The sequence below is a fragment of the Dendropsophus ebraccatus genome, chromosome 6 (genome assembly GCF_027789765.1).
Source record: "Dendropsophus ebraccatus isolate aDenEbr1 chromosome 6, aDenEbr1.pat, whole genome shotgun sequence".
Classification (NCBI taxonomy): domain Eukaryota; kingdom Metazoa; phylum Chordata; class Amphibia; order Anura; family Hylidae; genus Dendropsophus; species Dendropsophus ebraccatus.
The window spans coordinates 151,565,079-151,592,716 of NC_091459.1; the positions used below are offsets into that span (position 1 = coordinate 151,565,079).

Sequence of the window (27,638 nt, forward strand, 5' to 3'; positions counted from 1 at the left end):
GATGGGGTCAGTCCTGGCAAGAGTTGCGGCCTGTCACCTGTATCATGTGGGGGGTACAGATTCCCTTTGTTCCTATCTCAGTACAGATCCCTTCCATTCCTCTCCAGTACAGATCCCTTTTGTTCCTCTCCAGTACAGATCTCCTCCGTTCCTCTCCAGTACAGATCTCCTCCGTTCCTCTCCAGTAGAGATCCCCTCCGATCCTTTTCAGTACAGATCTCCTCCGTTCCTCTCCAGTACAGATCCCCTCCAGTTCTTTTCAGTACAGATCCCCTCCGTTCCTCTCCAGTACAGATCTCCTCCGTTCCTCTCCAGTACAGATCTCCTCCGTTCCTCTCCAGTACAGATCTTCTCCGTCCCTTTTACCACAGATCCCCTCCCTTCCTCTCCAGTACAGATCTCCTCTGTTCCTTTCCAGTACAGATCTCCTCCGTTCCTCTCCAGTACAGATCCCCTCTGTTCCTCTCCAGTACAGATCCCCTCCGTTCCTTTTCAGTACAGATCTCCTCCCTTCCTCTCCAGTACAGATCTCCTCCGTTCCTTTTCAGTACAGATCCCCTCCCTTCCTCTCCAGTACAGATCCCCTCCGTTCCTTTTCAGTACAGATCTCCTCCGTTCCTTTTCAGTACAGATCTCCTCCGTTCCTCTCCAGTACAGATCCCCTCCCTTCCTCTCCAGTACAGATCCCCTCCCTTCCTCTCCAGTACAGATCTCCTCTGTTCCTCTCCAGTACAGATCCCCTCCGTACTTTTCCAGTACAGATCCCCTCCCTTCCTCTCCAGTACAGATCCCCTCCGTTCCTTTTCAGTACAGATCCCCTCCCTTCCTCTCCAGTACAGATCCCCTCCGTTCCTTTTCAGTACTACCTTGTGCCTATTTCCAAGAACATATGTAACTCATCATACAAGTACGCCATCAGGGGTGTAACTAGAAATGGCTGGGCCCCATAGCAAACTTTTGATTGCCCCCCCCCCCCAATCGACCACAATGCCATCAGCCCACTCAGCTCTACACAGGTTTTGTACACCATAAAAATTATAGTACAGTTTTATTAAGTGACTCACAGGAGGCGTCTTCTCTGATCGGAGTTGTTTCCTTTTCATCTTCTCCATCCGTCCTGGGTCATTATGAGAACTTCTCCGAGCCACGAATCCACAGAATCTGCCAGACAGACATATTAGTCTCCTTACTCTGGCACCATCCTCATCTCTATACAAACTGCACATCTGTATTGGCCCCTTTACACCCTCGTTTAGTGGATAGCCCTGACACTACGTGACCCCCTTATAGTATATGCCCCTAAGTGTATTTCCCCTTACTGATGCCACCTGTGTTGGCCCCTTATAAATTACCCCTGTGTGTTGTCCATCCCCCTTGGTCCATGGCCCCCCTGTATATCCCCCATAGATGCTCCCCCTGTATATCCCCCATAGATAGCCCCCCCATATATCTCCCATAGATGGCCCCTCTGCATTATCCCCATAGATGGCCCCCTGTATATCCCCCATAGATGCCCCCCCATATATCTCCCATAGATGCCCCCTGTATATCCCCCATAGATGGCCCCTCTGCATTATCCCCATAGATGGCCCCCTGTATATCCCCCATAGATGGCCCCCTGTATATCCCCCATAGATGCCCCCCCATATATCTCCCATAGATGCTCCTTCTGTATTATCCCCTATAGATGCCCCCCTGTATTATCCCCATAGATGCCCCCCCATATATCTCCCATAGATGCCCCCTGTATTATCCCCCATAGATGGCCCCTCTGCATTATCCCCATAGATGGCCCCCTGTATATCCCCCATAGATGCCCCCCCATATATCTTCCATAGATGCTCCCCCTGTATTATCCCCTATAGATGCCCCCCTGTATTATCCCCCATAGATGCTCCCCCTGTATTGTCCCCCATAGATGGCCCCCTGTATATCCCCCATAGATGCCCCCCATATATCTCCCATAGATGCTCCCCCTGTATTATCCCCTATAGATGCCCCCCTGTATTATCCCCCATAGATGCTCCCCCTGTATTGTCCCCCATAGATGCCCCCTGTATATTCCCCATAGATGCCCCCTTTATATTCACCATAGATGCCCCCTGTATTATCCCCAATAGATGCCCCCTGTATATCCCCCATAGATGCCCCCTGTATATCCCCCATAGATGCCCCCTGTATATCCCCCATAGATGGCCCCCCTGTATATCCCCCATAGATGCCCCCTGTATATCCCCCATTGATGCCCCCCCTGTATTATCCCCAATAGATGCCCCTATAGATGCCCCCTGAATATCCCCCTATGCAAAGCAGATTTAAAAAAAAAAAAAAAACACAACTCACCTAACTCCACCGTCGGCTGTCTTCTCCCGGGCACAGGTGACGGGATCAGTGTGGCTCAGTGTCTGCCAGGGCAAGTACTTCCGGGGCAGGGAGCATCTCTAACAAGCGCTCCTGTGCCGTGCCGGAAGTACAGGCTGGGGGCGGACGCTGAGCTCACTGGTACCTGTGCTGCCGGGACGGCAATCTCGCACGTCCATCCTATCTCCGGCACCAGATAGGACCAGTGAGCTCAGCTTCCTCCCCCAGCCTGTACTTCCGGCACGGCACAGGAGCGCTTGTTAGAGATGCTCCCTGCCCCCGGAAGTACTTGCCCTGGCGGACACTAAGCCACACTGATCCCGTCACCTGTGCTGCCCGGGAATCCCCAGGACACCTCAAACAGCTGCAGCACCCGGGAGGCCTGCTCGGCCGCCAGGTGCTGCAGGCTATGTGAGCTCCGGGCGCAGGCCCCCGATGCGGCGGGGCCCCGTAGCAGCCGCTACGGCGGTAGTTCCGCCCCTGTACACCATCTTACATAAAGCCACGCCCCGTACCACACACCCATCAGTAAATTCGGTGGAACTGAGGCTGCTGCCAATATCTACACCTGGTAAAGGTTTTTGCCATGAGTTCTGGCTGCTAGCAGGTGTAAATCATGATAAATCAGGGACCAGGCCTCCTCCCCGACCATCAGGCACTGGGGGCAAGTTTAATAAATTCCCCCCTCCTTTTTTTTCACTACCTACCTAGTACTTTTGATCTAGAACATCTACTCTTTCACTATGTTACCCAGTGCCTGTACACGCAAACCTTATCTCCATACTCTCCAGTACCTGTCATCTAGATCAGGGCTGTCGCACTGCGCTCCGCCAGCTCTTGCCTTTGGGTTTGGCTGTACCGGCACGATGGCAATTGTAGTTTTGAAACAGCTGGAGGGCCGTGAGTTTGACACCTGTGATCTAGATCATCTACTCCTTACTATGCTACACAGTGCCTTTGATCTAGAACATCTGCTCTCTATACTAATCTTGATGTCTCTTCTGTCTGATAATTATTGATTAATTGCCCCTGCTCTGTGCCCCCCTCCCCCACAGTTTTACGATGGACAGTCTGACACGTTACGGCATAGATGTAGAACATGTTGTCTCTCATCCTGGTTCCTCCTTCCCGGCCTCCATAGTCATCAGCAACATAAGCAGTGGGACCCGCACCATCCTGCACATGAACAGGTTTGTGTCGGAGTGAATGGTGGGGTATGTATGAGTATGGGAGCAGCTGGAGACCAGTGTGATGTGCTACTGGGAGAGGAGGCTTCATTCTGCTGCTATACTGGGGACTGTAGCTCTGTGCAGAACTAGACAGCGACAGCTCCACCATGCCCATGTGTCTGTGACATCACTATGCAGATGTGTCCGTAACCTGGGCCCCACCATGCCAATATGTCCGTGACTGGGGCTCTCAGTAATCCACAGCCCTCTGTGCTCAGAACTGCGTCTCGGCCCTCACATTACCAGCTGCCTTCACTGTCTTCTCATATCACCAGCGCTCGGTGCACAGTACCACTTCTCTTCTCATATCACCAGCGCTCGGTGCACAGTACCACTTCTCTTCTCATATCACCAGCGCTCGGTGCACAGTACCACTTCTCTGTCTTCTCATATCACCAGCATTCTGTGCACAGTACCACTTCTCTGTCGTCTCATATCACCAGCGCTCGGTGCACAGTACCACTTCTCTGTCTTCTCATATCACCAGCGCTTGGTGCACAGTACCACTTCTCTTCTCATATCACCAGCATTCTGTGCACAGTACCACTTCTCTGTCTTCTCATATCACCAGTGCTCGGTGCACAGTACCACTTCTCTTCTCATATCACCAGCGCTCGGTGCACAGTACCACTTCTCTTCTCATATCACCAGCGCTCGGTGCACAGTACCACTTCTCTGTCTTCTCATATCACCAGCATTCTGTGCACAGTACAACTTCTCTGTCTTCTCATATCACCAGCGCTCGGTGCACAGTACCACTTCTCTGTCTTCTCATATCACCAGCGCTCGGTGCACAGTACCACTTCTCTGTCTTCTCATATCACCAGCATTCTGTGCACAGTACCACTTCTCTCTCTTCTCATATCACCAGCATTCTGTGCACAGTACCACTTCTCTGTCTTCTCATATCACCAGCGCTCGGTGCACAGTACCACTTCTCTGTCTTCTCATATCACCAGCATTCTGTGCACAGTACCACTTCTCTTCTCATATCACCAGCATTCTGTGCACAGTATCACTTCTCTGTCTTCTCATATCACCAGCATTCTGTGCACAGTACCACTTCTCTGTCTTCTCATATCACCAGCATTCTGTGCACAGTACCACTTCTCTGTCTTCTCATATCACCAGCCTTCTGTGCACAGTACCACTTCTCTTCTAATATCACCAGCATTCTGTGCACAGTACCACTTCTCTTCTCATATCACCAGCATTCTGTGCACAGTACCACTTCTCTTCTCATATCACCAGCATTCTGTGCACAGTACCACTTCTCTTCTCATATCACCAGCATTCTGTGCACAGTACCACTTCTCTTCTCATATCACCAGCATTCTGTGCACAGTACCACTTCTCTGTCTTCTCATATCACCAGCATTCTGTGCACAGTACCACTTCTCTGTCTTCTCATATCACCAGCGCTCGGTGCACAGTACCACTTCTCTTCTCATATCACCAGCATTCTGTGCACAGTACCACTTCTCTGTCTTCTCATATCACCAGCGCTCGGTGCACAGTACCACTTCTCTTCTCATATCACCAGCATTCTGTGCACAGTACCACTTCTCTGTCTTCTCATATCACCAGCGCTCGGTGCACAGTACCACTTCTCTTCTCATATCACCAGCATTCTGTGCACAGTACCACTTCCCTTTGTAACTCCTCTTTCCCACCTGCTGCTCCATAGCTTCATCATGTCAGATTTCTCGCGGAGGAACATTGAGGCGTCAGATGTGAGCTGGCAGACTTGGGGCGACACTCCCTGCGCGTGCTGCCTGGTAAACATCAGCAATGGCTCCCGGACCGTCACCCTGTATGACACGTAAGGAACAGGGGCCCCAATCACAGCAAATCTCTGACTGATTCTCAAGGGTTAATCTATGGGGTAATTCTGCCAAAACACTCACTACTGCTAACCGTCTTAGGATGTGTCACTATATACTGTTTCCCTCTCGTGATCCGATGAAGGGACTCATTTATCTTGTATTGTAGCCTGTGATGCAAGATCTGTACCAAGAACCAAATCTTAATGGATGGAGGTCCGCTGGAGACTTCAAGAACACGCAGCAACTCTCTGAAGACACCAAGAACCTATAGAAACTCTGGGGACACCAAGAACCTATAGAAACTCTGGGGACACCAAGAACATATGGAAACTCTGGGGACACCAAGAACATATGGAAACTCTGGGGAAACCAAGAACCTATGGAAACTCTGGGGACACCAAGAACATATGGAAACTCTGGGGACACCAAGAACATATGGAAACTCTGGGGACACCAGGAACATATGGAAACTCTGGGGACACCAAGAACATATGGAAACTCTGGGGACACCAAGAACCTATGGAAACTCTGGGGAGACCAAGAACATATAGCAGCTCTCTGGGGACACCAAGAACATATGGAAACTCTCGGGACACCAAGAACATATGGAAACTCTGGGGACACCAAGAACATATGGAAACTCTGGGGACACCAGGAACATATGGAAACTCTGGGGACACCAGGAACATATGGAAACTCTGGGGACACCAAGAACATATGGAAACTCTGGGGACACCAAGAACATATGGAAACTCTGGGGACACCAAGAACATATGAAAACTCTGGGGACATCAAGAACATATGGAAACTCTGGGGACACCAAGAACATATGGAAACTCTTGGGACACCAGGAACATATAGCAGCTCTCTCGGGACACCAAGAACATATGGAAACTCTGGGGACACCAAGAACATATGGAAACTCTGGGGACACCAAGAACATATGGAAACTCTGGGGACACCAAGAACATATGGAAACTCTGGGGACACCAAGAACATATGGAAACTCTTGGGACACCAAGAACATATGGAAACTCTGGGAACACCAAGAACATATGGAAACTCTGGGGACACCAAGAACATATGGAAACTCTGGGGACACCAAGAACATATGGAAACTCTGGGGACACCAAGAACATATGGAAACTCTGGGGACACCAAGAACATATGGAAACTCTTGGGACACCAAGAACATATGGAAACTCTGGGAACACCAAGAACATATGGAAACTCTGGGGACACCAAGAACATATGGAAACTCTGGGGACACCAAGAACATATGGAATCTCTGGGGACACCAGGAACATATGGAAACTCTAAGGACACCAAGAACATATAGCATCTCTCTGGGGACACCAAGAACATATAGCATCTCTCTGGGGACACCAAGAACATATGGAAACTCTTGGGACACCACCAAGAACATATGAAAACTCTGGGGACACCAAGAACATATGGAAACTCTGGGGACACCACCAAGAACATATGAAAACTCTGGGGACACCAAGAACATATGGAACCTCTAAGGACACCAAGAACATATAGCAGCTCTCTGGGGACACCAAGAACATAAGGAAACTCTGGGGACACCAAGAACATATGGAAACTCTGGGGACACCAGGAACATATGGAAACTCTGTGCGTGGGAAAAAGTACAACAAAACTGCATCTGCATCAGGTTAGGGTCAAACCACAAGAATAAAAGCACAAATCTAAGCAATCCAAGGTGAGATTGCAGAAAAACACCAACCGGATGCACTACCAGGAAGCCCAGGTGAGAGTGGATAGTAGCGATAGACGTAATGACTGCAGCTCGTGGCATCAGTCACTAATCATTGTGAATCAGATCCTGGTTACAAAAGAGCATGAAGGAGGATATTGGTATTATTACATATCTGTATTATTACACATCCCTGCAGTATTCTGTGTGCTTGTATTATTACACACGCTTGTGGTACTACATGTTCTTGTACCAACACACATGCTCAGAGGTTGCGGACCCTAATGTCTCTATCATCCCCCAACAGAAATCTTCCTGACGTAACAGCAGACGACTTCAAGAGAGTAGATCTCACACAATATAAGTGGATTCACTGGGAGGTAAATAACATCAATGTCTGTAAGGTGACCCTGGCTGATGGGCTTTGTGTTATATGATCTTTTACTCTTCAGGGGAGGAACGTGGATGAACAGATAAAGATGATCCAGAGAGTGAACGAATATAATAAGGACTGTCCTACAGACCAGAGAATCACCATCTCCGTAGAGATTGAGAAGGAGCGTGATGATTTGTACCAGTTATTTCAGTACGGTGAAGTGGTAAGGCGGAAGGTTGTATCGCTATCAAAGGAACAGATATTCTAAGAAGGCTAAAGACTATAGAGAAGAAAGGACTAGTGAGCAAGTGTCCATAGAGAGGGAAGGATTGGCAAGGAAAAAGGCTACTGACCAAAAAGAAGGAAGGACTAGTAAGGAAGAAGGTTACTGTCCATAAAGAAGGAAGGACTGGTGAGCTGATGAGGAAGAAGGTTACTGACCAAGAGAAGGAAGGACTGGTTAGCTGATGAGGAAGAAGGTTACTGACCAAGAGAAGGAAGGACTGGTGAGGAAGGTTACTGACAAAGAAAAGGAAGGACTGGTGAGGAAGAAGGTTACTGACCAAAGAGAAGGAAGGACAGGTGAGGAAGAAGGCTACTGACCAAAGAGAAGAAAGGACAGGTGAGGAAGAAGGCTACTGACCAAAGAGAAGGAAGGACAGGTGAGGAAGAAGGCTACTGACCAAGAGAAGAAAGGACTGGTGAGGAAGAAGGTTACTGACCATAGAGAAGAAAGGACTGGTGAGGAAGAAGGTTACTGACCAAAGAGAAAGGACTGGTGAGGAAGAAGGTTACTGTCCATAAAGAAGGAAGGACTGGTGAGGAAGAAGGCTACTGACCAAGAGAAGGAAGGACAGGTGAGGAAGAAGGTTACTGATCATAGAGAAGAAAGGACTGGTGAGGAAGAAGGTTACTGACCAAAGAGAAGGAAGGACAGGTGAGGAAGAAGGTTACTGACCAAAGAGAAGGAAGGACAGGTGAGGAAGAAGGCTACTGACCATAGAGAAGAAAGGACTGGTGAGGAAGAAGGTTACTGACCAAGAGAAGGAAGGACTGGTGAGGAAGAAGGTTACTGACCAAAGAGAAGGAAGGACAGGTGAGGAAGAAGGCTACTGACCAAGAGAAGGAAGGACAGGTGAGGAAGAAGGCTACTGACCAAGAGAAGGAAGAACAGGTGAGGAAGAAGGTTATTGACCAAAGAGCAGGAAGGACTAGTGAGCAAGTGTCCATAGAGAGGGAAGGACAGGTGAGGAAGAAGGTTACTGACCAAAGAGAAGGAAGGACAGGTGAGGAAGAAGGCTACTGACTATAGAGAAGAAAGGACTGATGAGGAAGAAGGTTACTTACCAAAGATAAGGAAGGACTGGTGAGGAAGAAGGTTACTGACCGAAGAGAAGGAAGGACAGGTAAGGAAGAAGGGTACTGACCAAGAGAAGGAAGGACAGGTGAGGAAGAAGGTTACTGACCAAGATAAGGAAGGACTGGTGAGGAAGAAGGTTACTGACTATAGAAAAGAAAGGACTGATGAGGAAGAAGGGTACTGACCAAGAGAAGAAAGGACTGGTGAGGAAGAAGGCTACTGACCAAGAGAAGGAAGGACTGGTGAGGAAGAAGGTTACTGACTATAGAAAAGAAATGACTGGTGAGGAAGAAGGTTACTGACCATAGAGAAGGAAGGACAGGTGAGGAAGAAGGCTACTGACCAAGAGAAGAAAGGACTGATGAGGAAGAAGGTTATTGACCAAAGAGAAGGAAGGACTAGTGAGCAAGTGTCCATAGAGAGGGAAGGATTGGCATGGAAAAAGAGGCTACTGACCGAAAAGAAGGAAGGACAAGTAAGGAAGAAGGTTACTGTCCATAAAGAAGGAGGGACTGGTGAGCTGATGTGGAAGAAGGTTACTGACCAAAGAGAAAGAAGGACTGGTGAGGAAGAAGGTTACTGACCATAGAGAAGAAAGGACTGATGAGGAAGAAGGTTACTGACCATATAGACAAAAGGACTGGTGAGGAAGAAGGTTATTGACCAAAGAGAAGGAAGGACTAGTAAGAAAGAAGGTTATTCACCAAAGAGAAGGAAGGACAGGTGAGGAAGAAGGCTACTGACCAAAGAGAAGGAAGGACAGGTGAGGAAGAAGGTTACTTACCAAGAGAAGAAAGGACTGGTGAGGAAGAAGGTTACTGACCAAAGAGAAGGAAGGACAGGTGAGGAAGAAGGCTACTGACCAAGAGAAGGAAGGACAGGTGAGGAAGAAGGCTACTGACCAAGAGAAGGAAGAACAGGTGAGGAAGAAGGCTACTGACCAAGAGAAGGAAGAACAGGTGAGGAAGAAGGCTACTGACCAAAGAGAAGGAAGGACAGGTGAGGAAGAATTTTACTGACCAAGACAAGGAAGAACAGGTGAGGAAGAAGGTTACTGACCATAGAGAAGGAAGGACTGGTGAGGAAGAAGGTTACTGACCAAAGAGAAAGGACTGGTGAGGAAGAAGGTTACTGACCAAAGAGAAGGAAGGACTAGTAAGAAAGTTGGTTACTGTCCATCAGGAGTGTAACTAGAATTGGCTGGGCCCCATAGCAAACTTTGGAACCCCCCTCACAGACTGACCACAAACCCATCAAGTCTAGTCATATCCCTTAATATTTAACTGCAAGTGCTTACCAGGAGCGCTTGCAGATAAAGGGACATTTGCAGCACCCTGAAGACCTGCTCGGCCACTGGGTGCTGCAAATAATGGCCCCCAGATGCGGCTGGCCTGATAGCAGCCACTATGAGTTCTACCACAGTAGTTATGCTCCTCCTGTCCTTAGAGAAGGAAGGACTGGTAATCAGGAGGGTTTTTGTCCATAGAAAAGAAAGGACTGGTCAGAAGGAAGGTTGCTGACCAAAGAGAAGGTAGGACTGGTGAGGAGGAAGGTTGCTGACCAAAGAGATGATAGGACTGGTGAGGAGAAAGGTTGCTGACCAAAGAGAAGGTAGGACTGGTGAGGAGGAAGGTTACTGTCCATAGATATGGTAGGACTGGTAAGGAGGAAGGTTACTGTCCATAGATATGGTAGGATTGGTGATGATGATGTCTCCTGTCTATATTTGTTCTTCATACGTGACCATTTCCATCTTCTCCCTCTCTAGGTGTTTGTTAGTAAAGACGTTGCCAGACATTTCGGGTTCTCCTCCTCCGCTGAGGCAGTTGTTGGACTTTACCCCCGTGTAAAGAAAGGGTTAGTGGCCTCCTATAGTCTCTGAGATTTCTGCATCTATATATGTAGTGCCCACTCTTTTTTTTTCCTCCAGTGCCTGGTTTCAGACAAGACTATAATTTCATGGTGGGGGATGGGGGGGTGTTTGGTGAGCAGGGCTTCGGCCTTATGGGTGTGTAGTAATGGAGGGGGGGGGGGGTTACGGACCAGCAGCAGACCCGCCACGAGTCTCATCTCATTGTCTCATGACCAGTACATCTGATTCAGCAGCAAGGGACAGAACTGAACAGGCAGAGAGACTGTACTAGTAGAATGTCTGAGAAAAAAAACAAAGACATAACAAAACTGATGGCAAAAGTTTACAAGGCCTTTCTTTCATCTGCTGGTGAAGTTGGTGCTGTTGCCAATATTAGAACTACTGCATGCTATGATAGGCCTTGTACAAGCAGCAGGGGTAGTGGTAATACCGGAACTTCCACAAGCCATGATAGGCCTAGAAGCAGCAGGGTTGGTAGTGGGAAGAAACGTGGCAGTCACCAAGAGTTGTCTGTCTATGTCACTGGGCATGTTCTAGCTAAGAGTGGGGAGATTGTGGAGTGGTTGACATAAGATGACAGTCAGGAGAAAGAACCTGATGCATCTAGCCAGGCTTTAGCGGAATGCTCTGCTACTATGCAGATCTGGCTCGGCAACAGAAGCTTAGGTCAATCTTCCAAAGCCACTTCTGGTGGGATGATATCTGGAGGCCAAAAAACGACTTGGGGTCCTACAGGAGATAGTCCACCACAACAAACGGAGGTAGAGTTGTAGGGACGGGGTATAACATCAGGCAAACAGGCCAAGCTCAGGTGGTGGTGGTGCCATGGGTTGCGGTGGCTGTGCCAAATTCTCTGTTGTCTGTTGGCACTTTACCTCCCCAGGGGTTTGAATTATGGCACACTGACAAATAAGTCAGTTGGGAGTAAGCTGCAGCAATGGCACAAATGTAGGCCCCACAGGTTTAATAAAGCACATGCAGCGTCACCATAAGGCCAAGTGGGATGCTGGAACTAACCAACCACAACACATGCTGATGCTACTGAGCAAAGTCAGCTGTCTCACCTCCAGGCCTCGTCGCCTGGCAGTGCATTGTCAGTGCTGTCATGTTCTGCTGCTCCACCTTGGTCCCATCAGTCCTCTATAATAGAATTGCTGGGGAAACAGCCAGTGTGTGCACCTAGTTTCCCACCTGCTTTGCAGCTTACCCCAAGCCTTGCTAAATTGTAGGTTTTTCAATCACTGCCATATAACCTAATAGAGTCTGGCACTTTTAAAGGACTTTTATGGATCAGCCCAGGTACCATGTGCCCAGACAGTATTTTTTATTTTTTTCAAAGAAAGACACACCAGCTTCGTATGGTCATGTGAAAGCGAATGTGTCATGCTCCTTGCAATTCTCTATGCAGTAAGGTACATGCCATGGTGGACAAGTAGAGGAGTAACTATGGGTAATATAGTTTTATGGCAAACTGGTTTAATATATGGGAGGAATTAACAACAACCAGACAGGGACACCAGGCGAATATCCTCCTCCACAGAAATGATGCCCCCACTAGAGTGTGCTGGAACCCTTCTTTCCATCATTGTGAAGGGAGGTGCCCTCATGTAGTGCCACATCTCCAAAGCCTGGATACCAAAAGCCGTGCTTCAGAAGTATTGCTGTCCTGCAAGAAAAAAGTCATATTGCAATAGCTTCCCCCACACCAAGTCACTCGTGGCAATGTGGTTGCAGACAAAAGAACTAATATTGAGGCTGCGCTTGAATGGCGCATGTCATCAATTTCATCGTCAAAGGTTTCCAAAATAATAATGGCGGCCTGAGGGTATTACTGAGCGAGTGCAGTCACGTTAGTCGTTCCTATAAATCTAAATACGATCTCCAAGACCTGCAAAGAAAAAATGGCCTTCCTCAACAACTGCTGCTGTGACATTCAATTGCGTTGGAACTCTACACTGTACCCGTGTGAGCGTCTGTACCAACAGCAAAGAGCTATTCTGGATTTTCGGTTATTTCTCCAGGCAGCACCGACAGCTGATCAGGGATGCCGCTTGCAGAGACAACACTGGAAAGAATAATGTCATCCTACTCATATGAATTCTAGAGCAGATGCTGACAGCCATGATAGCCCATGGTGTGGAGCAGGAGAAGTCTTTCAGTTCTGTGGAGGAAAAGGAGGAAATACTTGGTGAAGATGAGGATGTAGACATGGAATTAACCCAGCAAAGGATGGAAGGGGAGGCAGACCATGATGGAAGTACCGATGATGAGAGATGATGATCATGGAGGTCGAGATTGAAATGGGCAGGCACTCGGTAGAGCTGGACTGTGCTCATATATGCTGTGATGTTTGCATTGAGACATATGTAAGGGTAGCATTCGGGGAAAACAGATTTATGTTGGGTGGCAACACAATTAGACCCTTGGTAGAACCTTTCTTGGCTTCCGAGAGGGAGGCTATGGAGGGAGTTATGCAGCCAGCTTACTACCACCTTCAGACAGACGCCCCTCTCAAGCAGCTCTAAACAGGGGGCCTCTCTCCCCTCCACCCCTTATGCCAGATCTACCATACCAACAGCAGCAGCAGAGCTAGAAACCTGTTTAGTTTGGACAACACAATGACCAGATTTTTGAAGCCCTTCCCGATATGACACAGATGAGAGAACAGATTTTACCCATCAACTAAACGACCAGGTTCAGTGGTACCTGGACTAGCCTCGGGCACATGCCACATGCTCTGGCCCTGTGGACTTCTGGGTCAACAGACTTGACCAGTGGCAAGAACTGGCCCAATTCACTGTGGGGTATTTGTCTTGGCCAGCCTCTCTTTGCATAGGATAGGCTGTTCAGCACTGCAGGCAGTTTTCTTACTCTGAGACAAGATTGTCTGACATAATTGTGGAGAATTTCTATTTGGAAAAATAAACGTATAAATCCATGAAGATTTTACATGTCGTGTGCCTGATTCCACCTGGCTGTTCATCACCAGTGCCACCATCTACCACCCACTACTGCCACCATCTATCACCAGTGCCACCATCTACCACCCACTACTGCCACCATCCATCACCAGTGCCAGCATCAACCACCCACTACTGCCACCATCCATCACCAGTGCCAGCATCTACCACCCACTACTGCCACCATCTATAACCAGTGCCACCATCTACCACCCACTACTGCCACCATCCATCACAGTGCCAGCATTTACCACCCACTACTGCCACCATCTATCACCAGTGCAACCATCTACTACCCACTACTGCCAGCAAGCACCACCAGTGCCACAATCTACCACCCAATACTGCCACCATCCATCACCAGTACCAGCATCTACCACCCACTACTGCCACCATCCATCACCAGTGCCACCATCTACCACCCACTACTGCCACCATCTATCACAAGTGCCACCATCTACTACCCACTACTGCCAGCATGCACCACCAGTGCCACAATCTACCACCCAATACTGCCACCATCCATCACCAGTGCCAGCATCTACCACCCACTACTGCCAGCATGCACCACCAGTGCCACAATCTACCACCCAATACTGCCACCATCCAGTGCCAGCATCTACCACCCACTACTACCATCTATCACAAGTACCACCATCTACCACCCACTACTGCTACCATCTATTACCAGTGCCACCATCTACCACCCACTACTTCCACCATCTATCACCAGTGCCACCATCTACCACCCACTACTGCCAGCAAGCACCACCATCTACCACCCACTACTGCCACCATCTATCACCAGTGCCACCATCTACCACCCACTACTGCCAGCAAGCACCACCAGTGCCACCATCTACCACCCACTACTGCCACCATCTATCACCAGTGCCACCATCTACCACCCACTACTGCCACCATCCACCACCAGTGCCACCATCTACCACCCACTACTGCCACCATCCACCACCAGTGCCAGCATCAACCACCCACTACTGCCACCATCTACCACCAACTACTCCACCCACCCTTCAACAACAATTACTAGCCCCACCATCTATGCTGCCGCCTCTGATGAGCCTTTTACAGAAACGCTGACTGCTATATATTAAATGATCTCCCTGAAAGAGCGAGTTTTGGGGCACTTTGTATTTCAATGTGTCAGAACAAGATTTCAAACCTGTTGCTACTTCTTGAAAAGCATTCATTTTGGGGCACTTACCAGTGTGCCCCATGCCTACCATAGATTTTTCCATATGCCCTATTTTTTTTATTCTGTGCCATATAAACTGTAGTTTAAAAAGAGTTTTAGGTCATTTTTAAAAAATCTGGTTAATTTGGAACAGATTCTGGTCGATGCAAATTGGCAACCCAAAACTTGTGAACCAGTCAAACTGAAATGGCTCATCTCTAATGCTCCCCGGAGATCATCTTAAGCTTAAGGCCCTATTCCACGGAACGATTATCGTTCATAAACTTGCTCCAATGACCGCTCGTTAACAATAATTGTTCCGTGGAATAGCTGTAAACGAGCGAACGACAACTGCAAAATCATTGGTGAGTCGTTCAAAATAGTTTTTCAGCATTTCGAAAAAAAATTGTTGGTCTTTGAAAGATAATTCGCTAATCGGTTTGTAAAATTAGAAATCTTTCAGTCGTTAGTAAACAGGTTTAAAAAAAGTAGGTGTGTCATATGGTCATGATCGTCCATGTAACGACCGCAAAATAACCGTTGCACTATATATATCGTTCCAGTTCCCACGTGTGTTATGTGTTATCGTTTGCTAAAAAAAAACGTTTAGTGATCGGTAACAAGCGGTTGTTGGAGCCAGTTTATGAACGATAATCGTTCTGTGGAATAGGGCCTTTAGTGTTCGGCATGGAGACAGCTTCTTTTTTATGTTGGACAGAAGCCACCTCCCCACCCCCAGTTGTTGTGCTCTGATCCGGGATCTTATCTTGATTTTGTCTCTTCAGGGCATATCTGGTCTGTGCTTGGGCTGAACACGGGGCCGATGCTTTGGGACCAGATGGACGGGTTCTCCATTCTCCTTCTTTTCCACCGGAGACCATTGTGGACACACTTGGTGCTGGAGACACCTTCAACGCGTCTGTTATCTATGCCCTGTCTAAAGGTAAGAGTCCCCACCCCCGTGCCACCCTAGGTCACCCTTCAGGTCCTTCACCCCGTAACCCGCTAATACAGAGTGTAATATCTCCTCCACACAAAAGGGGCGCCATCTTTAGCCCCGTGGCCAGGCTCAGCATCAGGTTAATGTTTGTCTATATGTAAAAGTCACTGGTTCTCAGTCTCACCTTTAGGTCAGACCATTGAGGAGGCCATCACGTTTGGTTGCCGTGTAGCCGGGAAGAAATGTGGGATCCAGGGCTATGATGGCATTGTCTCCTAAGATGTCAACCATAATGAGCAGAATACGGAATCACAAACATGAGAACGGGACCATCCCCTGCAAGGAGCTTCACCCTACAAACTGTACATATCGATCCCTTTATAATAAATGATGATGATGTCATTACAACGCCCTCTGAGGTGATTTTTTTCCTCTCTGTACACCTGGACCTTCTGTTTCCTACGTTACCTTGCCTTTTGCTTTTGTGGACCCATTATGTCGTCGTCATGATACCTGTGCACCCTTAGTCTGACCTAGACCCATTGTTCCCCCCTCCCTACAACAACATGGCAGCCATTCCCTCACTATATAGGTGTCACCATGCAGCCTTGACCATGTCCCCTGACCTTTCACCTCCATGGCCTGGATGAGCCTGGCAGTACACCTCCTGGCTGACCACCCCACCCCCAACTCTGGTCTGTACTGTGGTGGGGTCTCGGTGACATCTATTAAATATACGTGTAGTTCCCCTGATGAGACGTTGATCACCATGGATACTATATGAATGACATGGCGGAAAAGCCGTATCTGTGTGAGGGGGAGCTTAGATTTCTTCATCTCATGTTGTCTGGAGTATCTGGGGCCAGCAGAGGAAATAATCCTGGGGGCCCACCAGTGAAGAACCAGTGAGAAATTACCTGTCAGTCATCGTTAGTGCAGGCTCTAAAGCTGGGGGCCCGCAGGAGGATCCTCTGGTGGGCCAGTCCGACACTGATGAGCATGCTCTGTGACCAGTGAAAAGGTCATTGTACAGGGAGGGGGAGATGAGCTGTCTTCACCTTTTGTTATCTTTGGGAGACTGTAGTGAGCATGCTCTGTGACCTGTGGCTTTGGGCCACACCTGGGGGGCAGACTCTAAGTATCCTGTGGTCTTCACTAGACTTTGTTGGAGGCTGGCTAGAGACAGTTGGGATGGGGGTACGGGAGGCTGGCAAGAGACACGTGATTAGGGGAGGGGGTTTGCGGGTGTCCAGAGGGAAATTAGCTACAGGAACTTGTGTCCGTGTGGGAGATAAGGGAGGGGGGGGGGGTTGTGGGCAGTCGAAGGGAGGCTGGCAAAAGACACTTGTGTTCAGGGGGTGGGGGAGGCTGGAGGGAAGCTGGCTATAGTCACTCGCGTTCAGGGGGAGGCTGGGAGACACCTGTGTCTGGAGGGGTGCAAGCTGGGTACTGACAGGACATGCTACTGAACAGCAAATGTTATACTACTGTATCACTATCCCCCTCGGACATCACTTGCTCTATCCATAATCTTCTGTCCCTATATGCTTGGAACTCTTTAATGCTGCGCGTTGGATGACACGGCCCCTGCCACAGACTCTCATATACAGAAGTCAGAAGACCTTTCCCTGAGGGGCTATGGAGTGACTATGTGGTATGGGACTTGAGGGGTATACATCTCCTCTTTGGAGGTCTTCACAGGAATGAATGTGCAACAGGTCTAATGACAGGTCACATCTCTTCCTGTAAATATTCATATACCACCTCATGTAACACAGAGAGTCAGCAGAATAGCATAAACACCATTGATTGGAATGGAGGAATCCAAGAATGCTCAGGAGAAGCAAGCAGAGCAAGTTTAGATGGAAGTAAGCTGTCTCTATGAGAGATGCCACGCCGCCCACATTATAGGCTGCCACGGCTGATGTGCGGCTGTCGGGGGTGTCCCATCCTGTCCCCGGCAGCGCGCGGATCAGAGAGCTGCCCGTGCGCCTGTGGCTGTAACTTCCGGCACACGGAAAGCTCTGTGATGCGCGCGCTGCCGGGGACAGGATGGGACACCCCCGACAGCCGCACATCAGCCGGGGACCAGTCCAGGAGGCGAGAGGTTTGACGGGGGAACGGAGGTGAGTTGTGTTGTGTTTTTGTTTTTTTTGTGAATTATCTGCAGGGGGGGGACCATTTATAAGGGGGGGCAGAGGGGGACCATCTATAAGGGGGGGCAGAGGGGGACCATCTATAAGGGGGGGCAGAGGGGGACCATCTATAGGGGGGGAGAGGGGGACCATCTATAAGGGGGGGGGAGAGGGGGACCATCTATAAGGGGGGGGGAGAGGGGGACCATCTATAAGTGGGGAAGAGGGGGACCATCTATAAGGGGGGAAGAGGAGGGCCATCTATAAGGGGGGGCAGAGGAGGGCCATCTATAAGGGGGGGCAGAGGGAAGAGGGGGACCATCTATAAGGGGGGAAGAGGAGGGCCATCTATAAGGGGGGGCAGAGGAGGGCCATCTATAAGGGGGGGCAGAGGGAAGAGGGGGACCATCTATAAGGGGGGGCAGAGGGAAGAGGGGGACCATCTATAAGGGGGGGCAAAGGGGGACCATCTATAAGGGGGGAAGAGGAGGGCCATCTATAAGGGGGGGCAGAGGGAAGAGGGGGACCATCTATAAGGGGAGGGAAGAGGGGGACCATCTATAAGGGGGGGAAGAGGGGGACCATCTATAAGGGGGGGCAGAGGGAGGAGGTAGACCATCTATAAGGGGGGGCAAAGGGGGACCATCTATAAGGGGGAAGAGGGGGACCATCTATAAGGGGGGGAAGAGGGGGACCATCTATAAGGGGGGGAAGAGGGGGACCATCTATAAGGGGGGGAAGAGGGACCAGCTATAAGGGGGGGCAGAGGGGGACCATCTATAAGGGGGGAAGAGGAGGGCCATCTATAAGGGGGGGCAGAGGGAAGAGGGGGACCATCTATAAGGGGGGGCAGAGGGAAGAGGGGGACCATCTATAGGGGGGAAGAGGGGGACCATCTATAAGGGGGGGCAGAGGGAAGAGGGGGACCATCTATAAGGGGGGGCAGAGGGAAGAGGGGGACCATCAATAAGGGAGGGGCAGAGGGAAGAGGGGGACCATCTATAAGGGGGGGCAAAGGGGGACCATCTATAAGGGGGGGCAAAGGGGGACCATCTATAAGGGGGAAGAGGGGGACCATCTATAAGGGGGGGAAGAGGGGGACCATCTATAAGGGGGGAAGAGGAGGGCCATCTATAAGGGGGGCAGAGGGAAGAGGGGGACCATCTATAAGGGAGGGGCAGAGGGGGACCATCTATAGGGGGGAAGAGGGGGACCATCTATAAGGGGGGAAGAGTAGGGCTATCTATAAGGGGGGGCAGAGGGAAGAGGGGGACCATCTATAAGGGGGGGCAGAGGGAAGAGGGGGACCATCTATAAGGGAGGGGCAGAGGGGGACCATCTATAGGGGGGAAGAGGGGGACCATCTATAAGGGGGGAAGAGTAGGGCTATCTATAAGGGGGGGCAGAGGGAAGAGGGGGACCATCTATAAGGGGGGGGCAGAGGGGGACCATCTATAAGGGGGGGCAGAGGGAAGAGGGGGACCATCTATAGGGGGGAAGAGGGGGACCATCTATAAGGGGGGGAAGAGGGACCAGCTATAAGGGGGGGCAGAGGGGGACAATCTATAAGAGGGGGCAGCTGATATCCTCTGTGCTGCTGTGACCTCCCCTATAAATCAGCACCCTCCTCTCCTGACATCCTCTGTGCTGCTGGGACACTGTGACTTCCCCTATAAGATCAGCCCCCTCCTCTCCTGACATCCTCTGTGCTGCTGTGACCTCCCCTATAGGATTAGCACCCTCCTCTCCTGACATCCTCTGTGCTGCTGTGACCTCACCTATAAGATCAGCACCCTCCTCTCCTGACATCCTCTGTGCTGCTGTGACCTCACCTATAAGATCAGCACCCTCCTCTCCTGACATCCTCTGTGCTGCTGTGACCCTGTGACCTCCCCTATAAGATCAGTCCCCTCGTCTCCTGACAACCTCTGTGCTGCTGTGACCTCTCCTATAAGATCAGCACCCTCCTCTCCTGACATCCTCTGTGCTGCTGTGACCCTGTGACCTCCCCTATAAGATCAGCCCCCTCGTCTCCTGACATCCTCTGTGCTGCTGTGACCTCTCCTATAAGATCAGCACCCTCCTCTCCTGACATCCTCTGTGCTGCTGTGACCTCTCCTATAAGATCAGCACCCTCCTCTCCTGACATCCTCTGTGCTGCTGTGACCCTGTGACCTCCCCTATAAGATCAGCCCCCTCGTCTCCTGACAACCTCTGTGCTGCTGTGACCTCTCCTATAAGATCAGCACCCTCCTCTCCTGACATCCTCTGTGCTGCTGTGACCCTGTGACCTCCCCTATAAGATCAGCCCCCTCGTCTCCTGACATCCTCTGTGCTGCTGTGACCTCTCCTATAAGATCAGCACCCTCCTCTCCTGACATCCTCTGTGCTGCTGTGACCTCTCCTATAAGATCAGCACCCTCCTCTCCTGACATCCTCTGTGCTGCTGTGACCCTGTGCCCTCCCCTATAAGATCAGCCCCCTCGTCTCCTGACATCCTCTGTGCTGCTGTGACCTCTCCTATAAGATCAGCACCCTCCTCTCCTGACATCCTCTGTGCTGCTGTGACCCTGTGACCTCCCCTATAGGATTAGCACCCTCCTCTCCTGACAACCTCTGTGCAGCTGTGACCTTTGGGGGGGGGGCATCAGCAGGAAACCAGGTGGCAATATGTTTATTGGGGGCAACAGCGGGTGAACAAGTGGCAATATGTTTATTGGGGGCAGTGGGGTGGACAATGCTTACTGGGGGCAGCAGCAAGGGACCAAACATTATGTTTATTGGGGACAGCGTGGGGGGGGGGGGGGTAGCGGATTATAATGTGGGTGGTTTGGGCGGATTGGGGGGGGCCCAGGTTGGGTGGACAGCCCGGGGCCCAGGGTACATTTAATCCGCCACTGGAGGCATCACGTGGGAACCCTACATGTCGATAGCTGCGATTGGCTGGCCAGATCAGATGACTCTGGCAAAGAACCCAACAGTCCTTCTAAGGGCTTAACATTTTTAAAACATTTTTTTTTTTTGCTACTCTTGGCTGCTGGCTTGGACTTGTAGTGTCAATAGTCAGTTTGTCCTGTTGACATTCTCTTGGCTGGCTGGGATCTGTAGTTCAGCTATACCTATCCTCTGTGCTGTGACAGTTAGCAGTGGTGCTGTGTGTTATCCCCCCCCCTCCCGCCATCTGTAGTTGTCATAGAAGGTGTGCATGGAAATGTTTCTTTTGAGTGGTTCAGCCGCTACCTCATGTAACGTGGTCACTCTGGTGTCACTGCCATGCTTTGTTGCACCTAGTTGGGCGCTTTCCTAACGTGTCAGCACATGTGCATCAGCAAAATTGTATTGAGGTTGACCACCCGGCTGTTGCCCAGGATTTGGTGTAATGGTGCCATTAGGCAGCCTCCGAGGCGTCCATACATGCTGCCCCTGCTGTTTCCTCTCCATTTCCGTGGTGTTTCCATCATTTTCTGAGGTTTCCAGGTTTTCATGCAACCTTCCCTGTGCCGAGCTTTGGTCCCTGGTCGAGCAGAAATGCTCGAGTTTCCCATTGACTTTAATGGGGTTCATTACTTGAGACGAGCACCCGAGCATCGGGAAATATTCCTCTTGAGTATCGAGCACCCGAGCATTTTAGGACTCGCTCATCACTAGTCTCTATCTCATGTTACCCTCTATGGGGGAACACACTCTCTGCATGGGCCGAAGTCAGTGTGCAGTGGGGGAGGGGGTGAGCTGTAACCATCATCTGTCCCCCTCCAATCATCCATCCCCCTGCTATCTGAGCCACCATTGTGAGCCCGTGATTAGCCTATGACTGGGGTGAGAGTGATGGAGTGGTGATGAGTATACAGTATATATGATAGAATGATTGGTATACAGTGTATATGTGTCTGTGGGAGTCTGAGTCTGTCAGTCGTGTCACACTAGAGCGTACACATAGCAGCACATAGGTCATGGCTGATGTGTAATCTGCTCCTCTATCCCCTCCCATCATCTTATTTGCCTTGGCAGCAGCCACCTGGCACTGGGTGCTACACTGCACAGTCCACTAAGATTCCCAATGTCGCTTGCAGTAACTCTGTGTGTACTGGAGACCCTGCAGCTGTACACCGACCTCACCAATAGATGGCGTCCTCCCCTCTGTAGAGCAGACACGGGGGTTCATGTCATAGCCTCATACATGATGTCATAGCTTCATACATGATGTCATCTCGACGTACAGAGTAGGACTGGGTGTACTGGACCAAGGTGGATGTACAGATGGGGTTAAGCTTGTGCCATCTTCAGTGTCTTATAGGATTACACTCTATGCTGATGCCTCTGAACCAGGGCCGAGCTGTGTGGACGGAACCCGACTGCCTATGGAGGGTGCACACTGACTGCCTATGGAGGGTGCACACTGACTGCCTATGGAGGGTGCACACTAACTGCCTATGGAGGGTGCACACTAACTGCCTATGGAGGGTGCACACTGACTGCCTATGGAGGGTGCACACTAACTGCCTATGGAGGGTGCACACTAACTGCCTATGGAGGGTGCACACTAACTGCCTATGGAGGGTGCACACTGACTGCCTATGGACGGTGCACACTGATTGCCTATGGAGGGTGCACATTGACTGCCTATGGAGGGTGCACACTGACTGCCTATGGAGGGTGCACACTAACTGCCTATGAAGGGTGCACACTGACTGCCTATGGAGGGTGCACACTGATTGCCTATGGAGGGTGCACACTGACTGCCTATGGAGGGTGCACACTGACTGCCTATGGAGGGTGCACACTAACTGCCTATGGAGGGTGCACACTAACTGCCTATGGAGGGTGCACACTGACTGCCTATGGAGGGTGCACACTGATTGCCTATGGAGGGTGCACACTGATTGCCTATGGAGGGTGCACACTGACTGCCTATGGAGGGTACACACTGACTGCCTATGGAGGGTGCACACTGACTGCCTATGGAGGGTGCACACTGACTGCCTATGGAGGGTACACACTGACTGCCTATGGAGGGTGCACACTGACTGCCTATGGAGGGTGCACACTGACTGCCTATGGAGGGTGCACACTGACTGCCTGTGGAGGGTGCACACTGACTGTATGTGGAAGGTGCACACTGACTGCATGTGGCACCCTCCACAGATTATCATTGTACCCTGTGTTGTCTATTGCGGCCGGTGAGGGGTTAGGTCTGTTCTATTCACCCTTCCCCTCTGTTGTCTACACTGCCAATAGTTCTCATTCCCGGGATATTGGGTCAATAGGGGTCTGGGGCACTTTGCCTATTGGTTATAAAACTGGTTCCTCCCGCTCACCTGCAGTCCACATTGCTTACAGGAGCGGTTTGCCCGCCCTCCCTTGTTTTGTTGTATATCGAGTTGGGCACGGTACGTGTCGGTTGCTTTGAAAGTCCTAGTGGATAAGTGGATGAAAAGCTGTGGCCGACCATCACCCAGCAGAGGAAGGTAAGAAGAGAACATGTTGGGTTGTAGCACATGCACAGTCATACAAAGGACATAACACCAGAGACTGCAAAAATGCAGGGGATGGCTTGACACAAAGTGGTTTTTATAGTCATAGGTCAAAGGCCGAGGGGCCAAATCTTTACATCTTCTATCAGACAATAAGTTACAGTAATGGTGGAGGTCCTCCTGGAAGATGGAAGACACCCGATCATTCAGTCAGATGTCTCAGGCAGAATAAGGCAGCTACTTGTGGACATGGTGCGAAGAGTCAACGTGCAAACAGTCGCCATGTCTGGGCATTTCTCCTTACAGGAAGGGATCCCCTGTAAAGGGTGGCCTCAAGTCCTTCTCTGTGTCATACAACATTCTCTCAGATCTGTTAGTGGGTGGCGAGATCCCCTGCTTCTGCAAAAAGAGGCCGACTTGGGGTCTCTGTATTTTTTTTTTTTTGGGGGGGGGGAAGCGCTTTGATTTCAAGTATTTTATTTCATGTCTACATCTCATCATCTGGTTTGTTGTCTTCTCCCTCTCCTGGCATCTCCACTGCTTCTTCTACCTCGCTGGTGACTTCCTCCACCACATCCACATGGTGGACCACATCCGCTTGTTCCTGACTGGCCTCAGAAGGTGGAGGGGCTGGGTGGTTTGGTTGGTCCAGAGAGGTATGGTGGTCCTCTGCTGGTTGTCCATGTAATTCTGCTTTCTCTGATTCCTCTGTATTAGAGAGGTCAATATCCACAAGACCTGGAGGCCCATCAGCCGGGACACCTATCGGAGGTGGGATGACAATCTGAGCAGAGTCCTTTATCCCATTCTCCTTATAGCTGACAGAGTTCACTAGTTCTTGGGCACTGAGAAGTCCATCCAGGTTCACGTCTTGTTTCTCCAGGACATCATCAACCACAGATATTACCTGAAGGAAGAACAAGAACTTGTGGTCAGTCCATTGAGAACTAGAATTTTTGACTTACAGAGATGACTTGGACATGTATATATGAAGACAACATGTAGTGGACAGCCATGTTTTACCACACTCCTCCACCCGATGACCTATAAAGGATATGCCTGGCTGTCATCACCTTCCCCAGGTGGGTATTCATGAGCAGGACCCTGAGTGAAAAGCCAGGGGCTGTGTATAGAAAGACGTTGTCTCTGAGAGAATCTGGCACACTTATTTCTGTGTGTTAACACAGCATATTTCTTTTGGAGTCCAAGCAGCAGGACAACCAGTAATGTGAACATTCCAACAACAAAAAAGGATGGTCCACAGTAGAGCTCCCCTTTAGGCATCACTTATGTCAGCATCTTTGCTGGGAAGAGAATCAAGACTATTAGGGAATATTTACCCAGTCTTCAGTCGGTTTCTCCTGCAGACCCCTTGTCAGAACCCCATAAAGCAGCCGCATTAGCTCAAGACCATCCAGGAGTCCACTCTTATCATAGTCATGGAGCACAAAGAGGTGTAAGATGGCTGAAAGCAAAGAAGAAGACATTTGGTGATATCGAACCTACAGGGGCCACACTCTGTAACCTTCCTATCCTGGTCATCATCTACAGAAAGTTACAACTAAGTTACTAATCCAGGACCACTGTGTATTGTCAGAAAATAAAGCAGACCACCATACAATCAGAACAATAAAGCAGACCCCCATGCTATCTGCAGAATATAGGAAATCGCCATACTATCAGGACAGTATCAGCGAATATCAGGAGATTATAGGAGACCAACATACAACCAAGAACGTATAGGAGACCCCCCACACTTATCAGATGAGTATAGAAGGCCACTATACTACTAGCAGAGACTCTGGGAGACTCAGAGAACGCTAACGAGCCCCAACGATGAGCAGTATGGAGGAGACTGAGTATTATGAGGAGCCCCAGTGATGATGAGTATGGAGGAGACATAGTAATATAAGGAGCCCCAGTGATGATGAGTATGGAGGAGACTGAGTATTATGAGGAGCCCCAGTGATGATGAGTATGGAGAAGACTTAGTATTATGAGGAGCCCCAGTGATGATGAGTATGGAGGAGACTGAGTATTATGAGGAGCCCCAGTGATGATGTGTATGGAGGAGACTGAGTATTATGAGGAGCCCCAGTGATGATGAGTATGGAGGAGACATAGTAATATAAGGAGCCCCAGTGATGATGTGTATGGAGAAGACTTAGTATTATGAGGAGCCCCAGTGATGATGAGTATGGAGGAGACTGAGTATTATGAGGAGCCCCAGTGATGATGTGTATGGAGAAGACTGAGTATTATGAGGAGCCCCAGTGATGATGTGTATGGAGAAGACTGAGTATTATGAGGAGCCCCAGTGATGAGCAGTATGGAGGAGACTTAGTATTATGAGGAGCCCCAGTGATGAGCAGTATGGAGGAGACTTAGTATTATGAGGAGCCCCAGTGATGAGCAGTATGGAGGAGACATAGTAATATAAGGAGCCCCAGTGATGATGAGTATGGAGGAGACTTAGTATTATGAGGAGCCCCAGTGATGATATGTATGGAGGAGACTGAGTATTATGAGGAGCCCCAGTGATGATGAGTATGGAGAAGACTGAGTATTATGAGGAGCCCCAGTGATGATGTGTATGGAGGAGACTGAGTATTATGAGGAGCCCCAGTGATGATGTGTATGGAGGAGACTTAGTATTATGAGGAGCCCCAGTGATGAGCAGTATGGAGGAGACTTAGTATTATGAGGAGCCCCAGTGATGATGTGTATGGAGGAGACTGAGTATTATGAGGAGCCCCAGTGATGATGTGTATGGAGGAGACTGAGTATTATGAGGAGCCCCAGTGATGAGCAGTATGGAGGAGACTGAGTATTATGAGGAGCCCCAGTGAAGATGAGTATGGAGAAGACTGAGTATTATGAGGAGCCCCAGTGATGATGTGTATGGAGGAGACTGAGTATTATGAGGAGCCCCAGTGATGAGCAGTATGGAGGAGACTGAGTATTATGAGGAGCCCCAGTGATGATGAGTATGGAGGAGACTGAGTATTATGAGGAGCCCCAGTGATGATGTGTATGGAGAAGACTGAGTATTATGAGGAGCCCCAGTGATGATGTGTATGGAGAAGACTGAGTATTATGAGGAGCCCCAGTGATGATGAGTATGGAGAAGACTGAGTATTATGAGGAGCCCCAGTGAAGATGAGTATGGAGGAGACTGAGTATTATGAGGAGCCCCAGTGATGATAAGTATGGAGAAGACTGAGTTTTATGAGGAGCCCCAGTGATGATGAGTATGGAGAAGACTGAGTATTATGAGGAGCCCCAGTGATGATGAGTATGGAGAAGACTGAGTATTATGAGGAGCCCCAGTGATGATGAGTATGGAGAAGACTGAGTATTATGAGGAGCCCCAGTGATGATGAGTATGGAGAAGACTGAGTATTATGAGGAGCCCCAGTGATGATGTGTATGGAGAAGACTGAGTATTATGAGGAGCCCCAGTGATGATGAGTATGGAGAAGACTGAGTATTATGAGGAGCCCCAGTGATGATATGTATGGAGGAGACTTAGTATTATGAGGAGCCCCAACGATGAGCAGTATGGAGGAGACTTAGTATTATGAGGAGCCCCAGTGATGATGAGTATGGAGGAGACTTAGTATTATGAGGAGCCCCAGTGATGAGCAGTATGGAGGAGACTGAGTATTATGAGGAGCCCCAGTGATGATAAGTATGGAGGAGACTTAGTATTATGAGGAGCCCCAGTGATGATGAGTATGGAGGAGACTTAGTATTATGAGGAGCCCCAGTGATGATGTGTATGGAGAAGACTGAGTATTATAAGGAGCCCCAGTGATGATGTGTATGGAGGAGACTGAGTATTATGAGGAGCCCCAGTGATGATGAGTATGGAGGAGACTTAGTATTATGAGGAGCCCCAGTGATGATGAGTATGGAGAAGACTTAGTATTATGAGGAGCCCCAGTGATGATGTGTATGGAGGAGACTGAGTATTATGAGGAGCCCCAGTGATGAGCAGTATGGAGGAGACTGAGTATTATGAGGAGCCCCAGTGATGATGAGTATGGAGGAGACTGAGTATTATGAGGAGCCCCAGTGATGATGAGTATGGAGGAGACTGAGTATTATGAGGAGCCCCAGTGATGATGAGTATGGAGGAGACTTAGTATTATGAGGAGCCCCAGTGATGATGTGTATGGAGGAGACTGAG

General features: G+C 49.7%; 3 protein-coding genes across 12 annotated transcripts in view; 2 read left to right on the top strand and 1 right to left on the bottom strand.

Moving 5' to 3' along the window:
- KHK (ketohexokinase) overlaps positions 1 to 16,248 on the top strand; it is a 41,985-nt gene extending 25,737 nt beyond the window's left edge. For 3 of the 9 annotated variants that reach the window (XM_069973284.1, XM_069973287.1, XM_069973285.1), the window contains 7 exons: positions 3,417 to 3,551; positions 5,278 to 5,412; positions 7,444 to 7,516; positions 7,589 to 7,735; positions 10,641 to 10,729; positions 15,686 to 15,843; positions 16,019 to 16,248. In XM_069973284.1, the coding sequence (XP_069829385.1) occupies positions 3,417 to 3,551; positions 5,278 to 5,412; positions 7,444 to 7,516; positions 7,589 to 7,735; positions 10,641 to 10,729; positions 15,686 to 15,843; positions 16,019 to 16,119 (838 nt within the window). In that variant the 3' untranslated portion in view covers positions 16,120 to 16,248. The remainder of the gene's footprint in view (positions 1 to 3,416; positions 3,552 to 5,277; positions 5,413 to 7,443; positions 7,517 to 7,588; positions 7,736 to 10,640; positions 10,730 to 15,685; positions 15,844 to 16,018) is intronic. The other 6 variants (XM_069973286.1, XM_069973289.1, XM_069973291.1 and 3 more) reach the window with 6 other exon arrangements.
- Positions 16,249 to 23,357: 7,109 nt separating this feature from the next.
- ABHD1 (abhydrolase domain containing 1) overlaps positions 23,358 to 27,638 on the top strand; it is a 90,096-nt gene continuing 85,815 nt past the window's right edge. The window contains exon 1 of the mRNA XM_069973295.1: positions 23,358 to 23,440. The gene's annotated coding sequence lies outside the window, so the exon portion shown is untranslated. The remainder of the gene's footprint in view (positions 23,441 to 27,638) is intronic.
- The window catches only part of CGREF1 (cell growth regulator with EF-hand domain 1), a 67,972-nt gene continuing 63,854 nt past the window's right edge, over positions 23,521 to 27,638 (bottom strand). For both annotated transcript variants that reach the window (XM_069973297.1, XM_069973298.1), the window contains exons 5-6: positions 24,787 to 24,911; positions 23,521 to 24,353 (exon numbers count right to left, since the gene is read on the bottom strand). In XM_069973297.1, the coding sequence (XP_069829398.1) occupies positions 23,934 to 24,353; positions 24,787 to 24,911 (545 nt within the window). In that variant the 3' untranslated portion in view covers positions 23,521 to 23,933. The remainder of the gene's footprint in view (positions 24,354 to 24,786; positions 24,912 to 27,638) is intronic.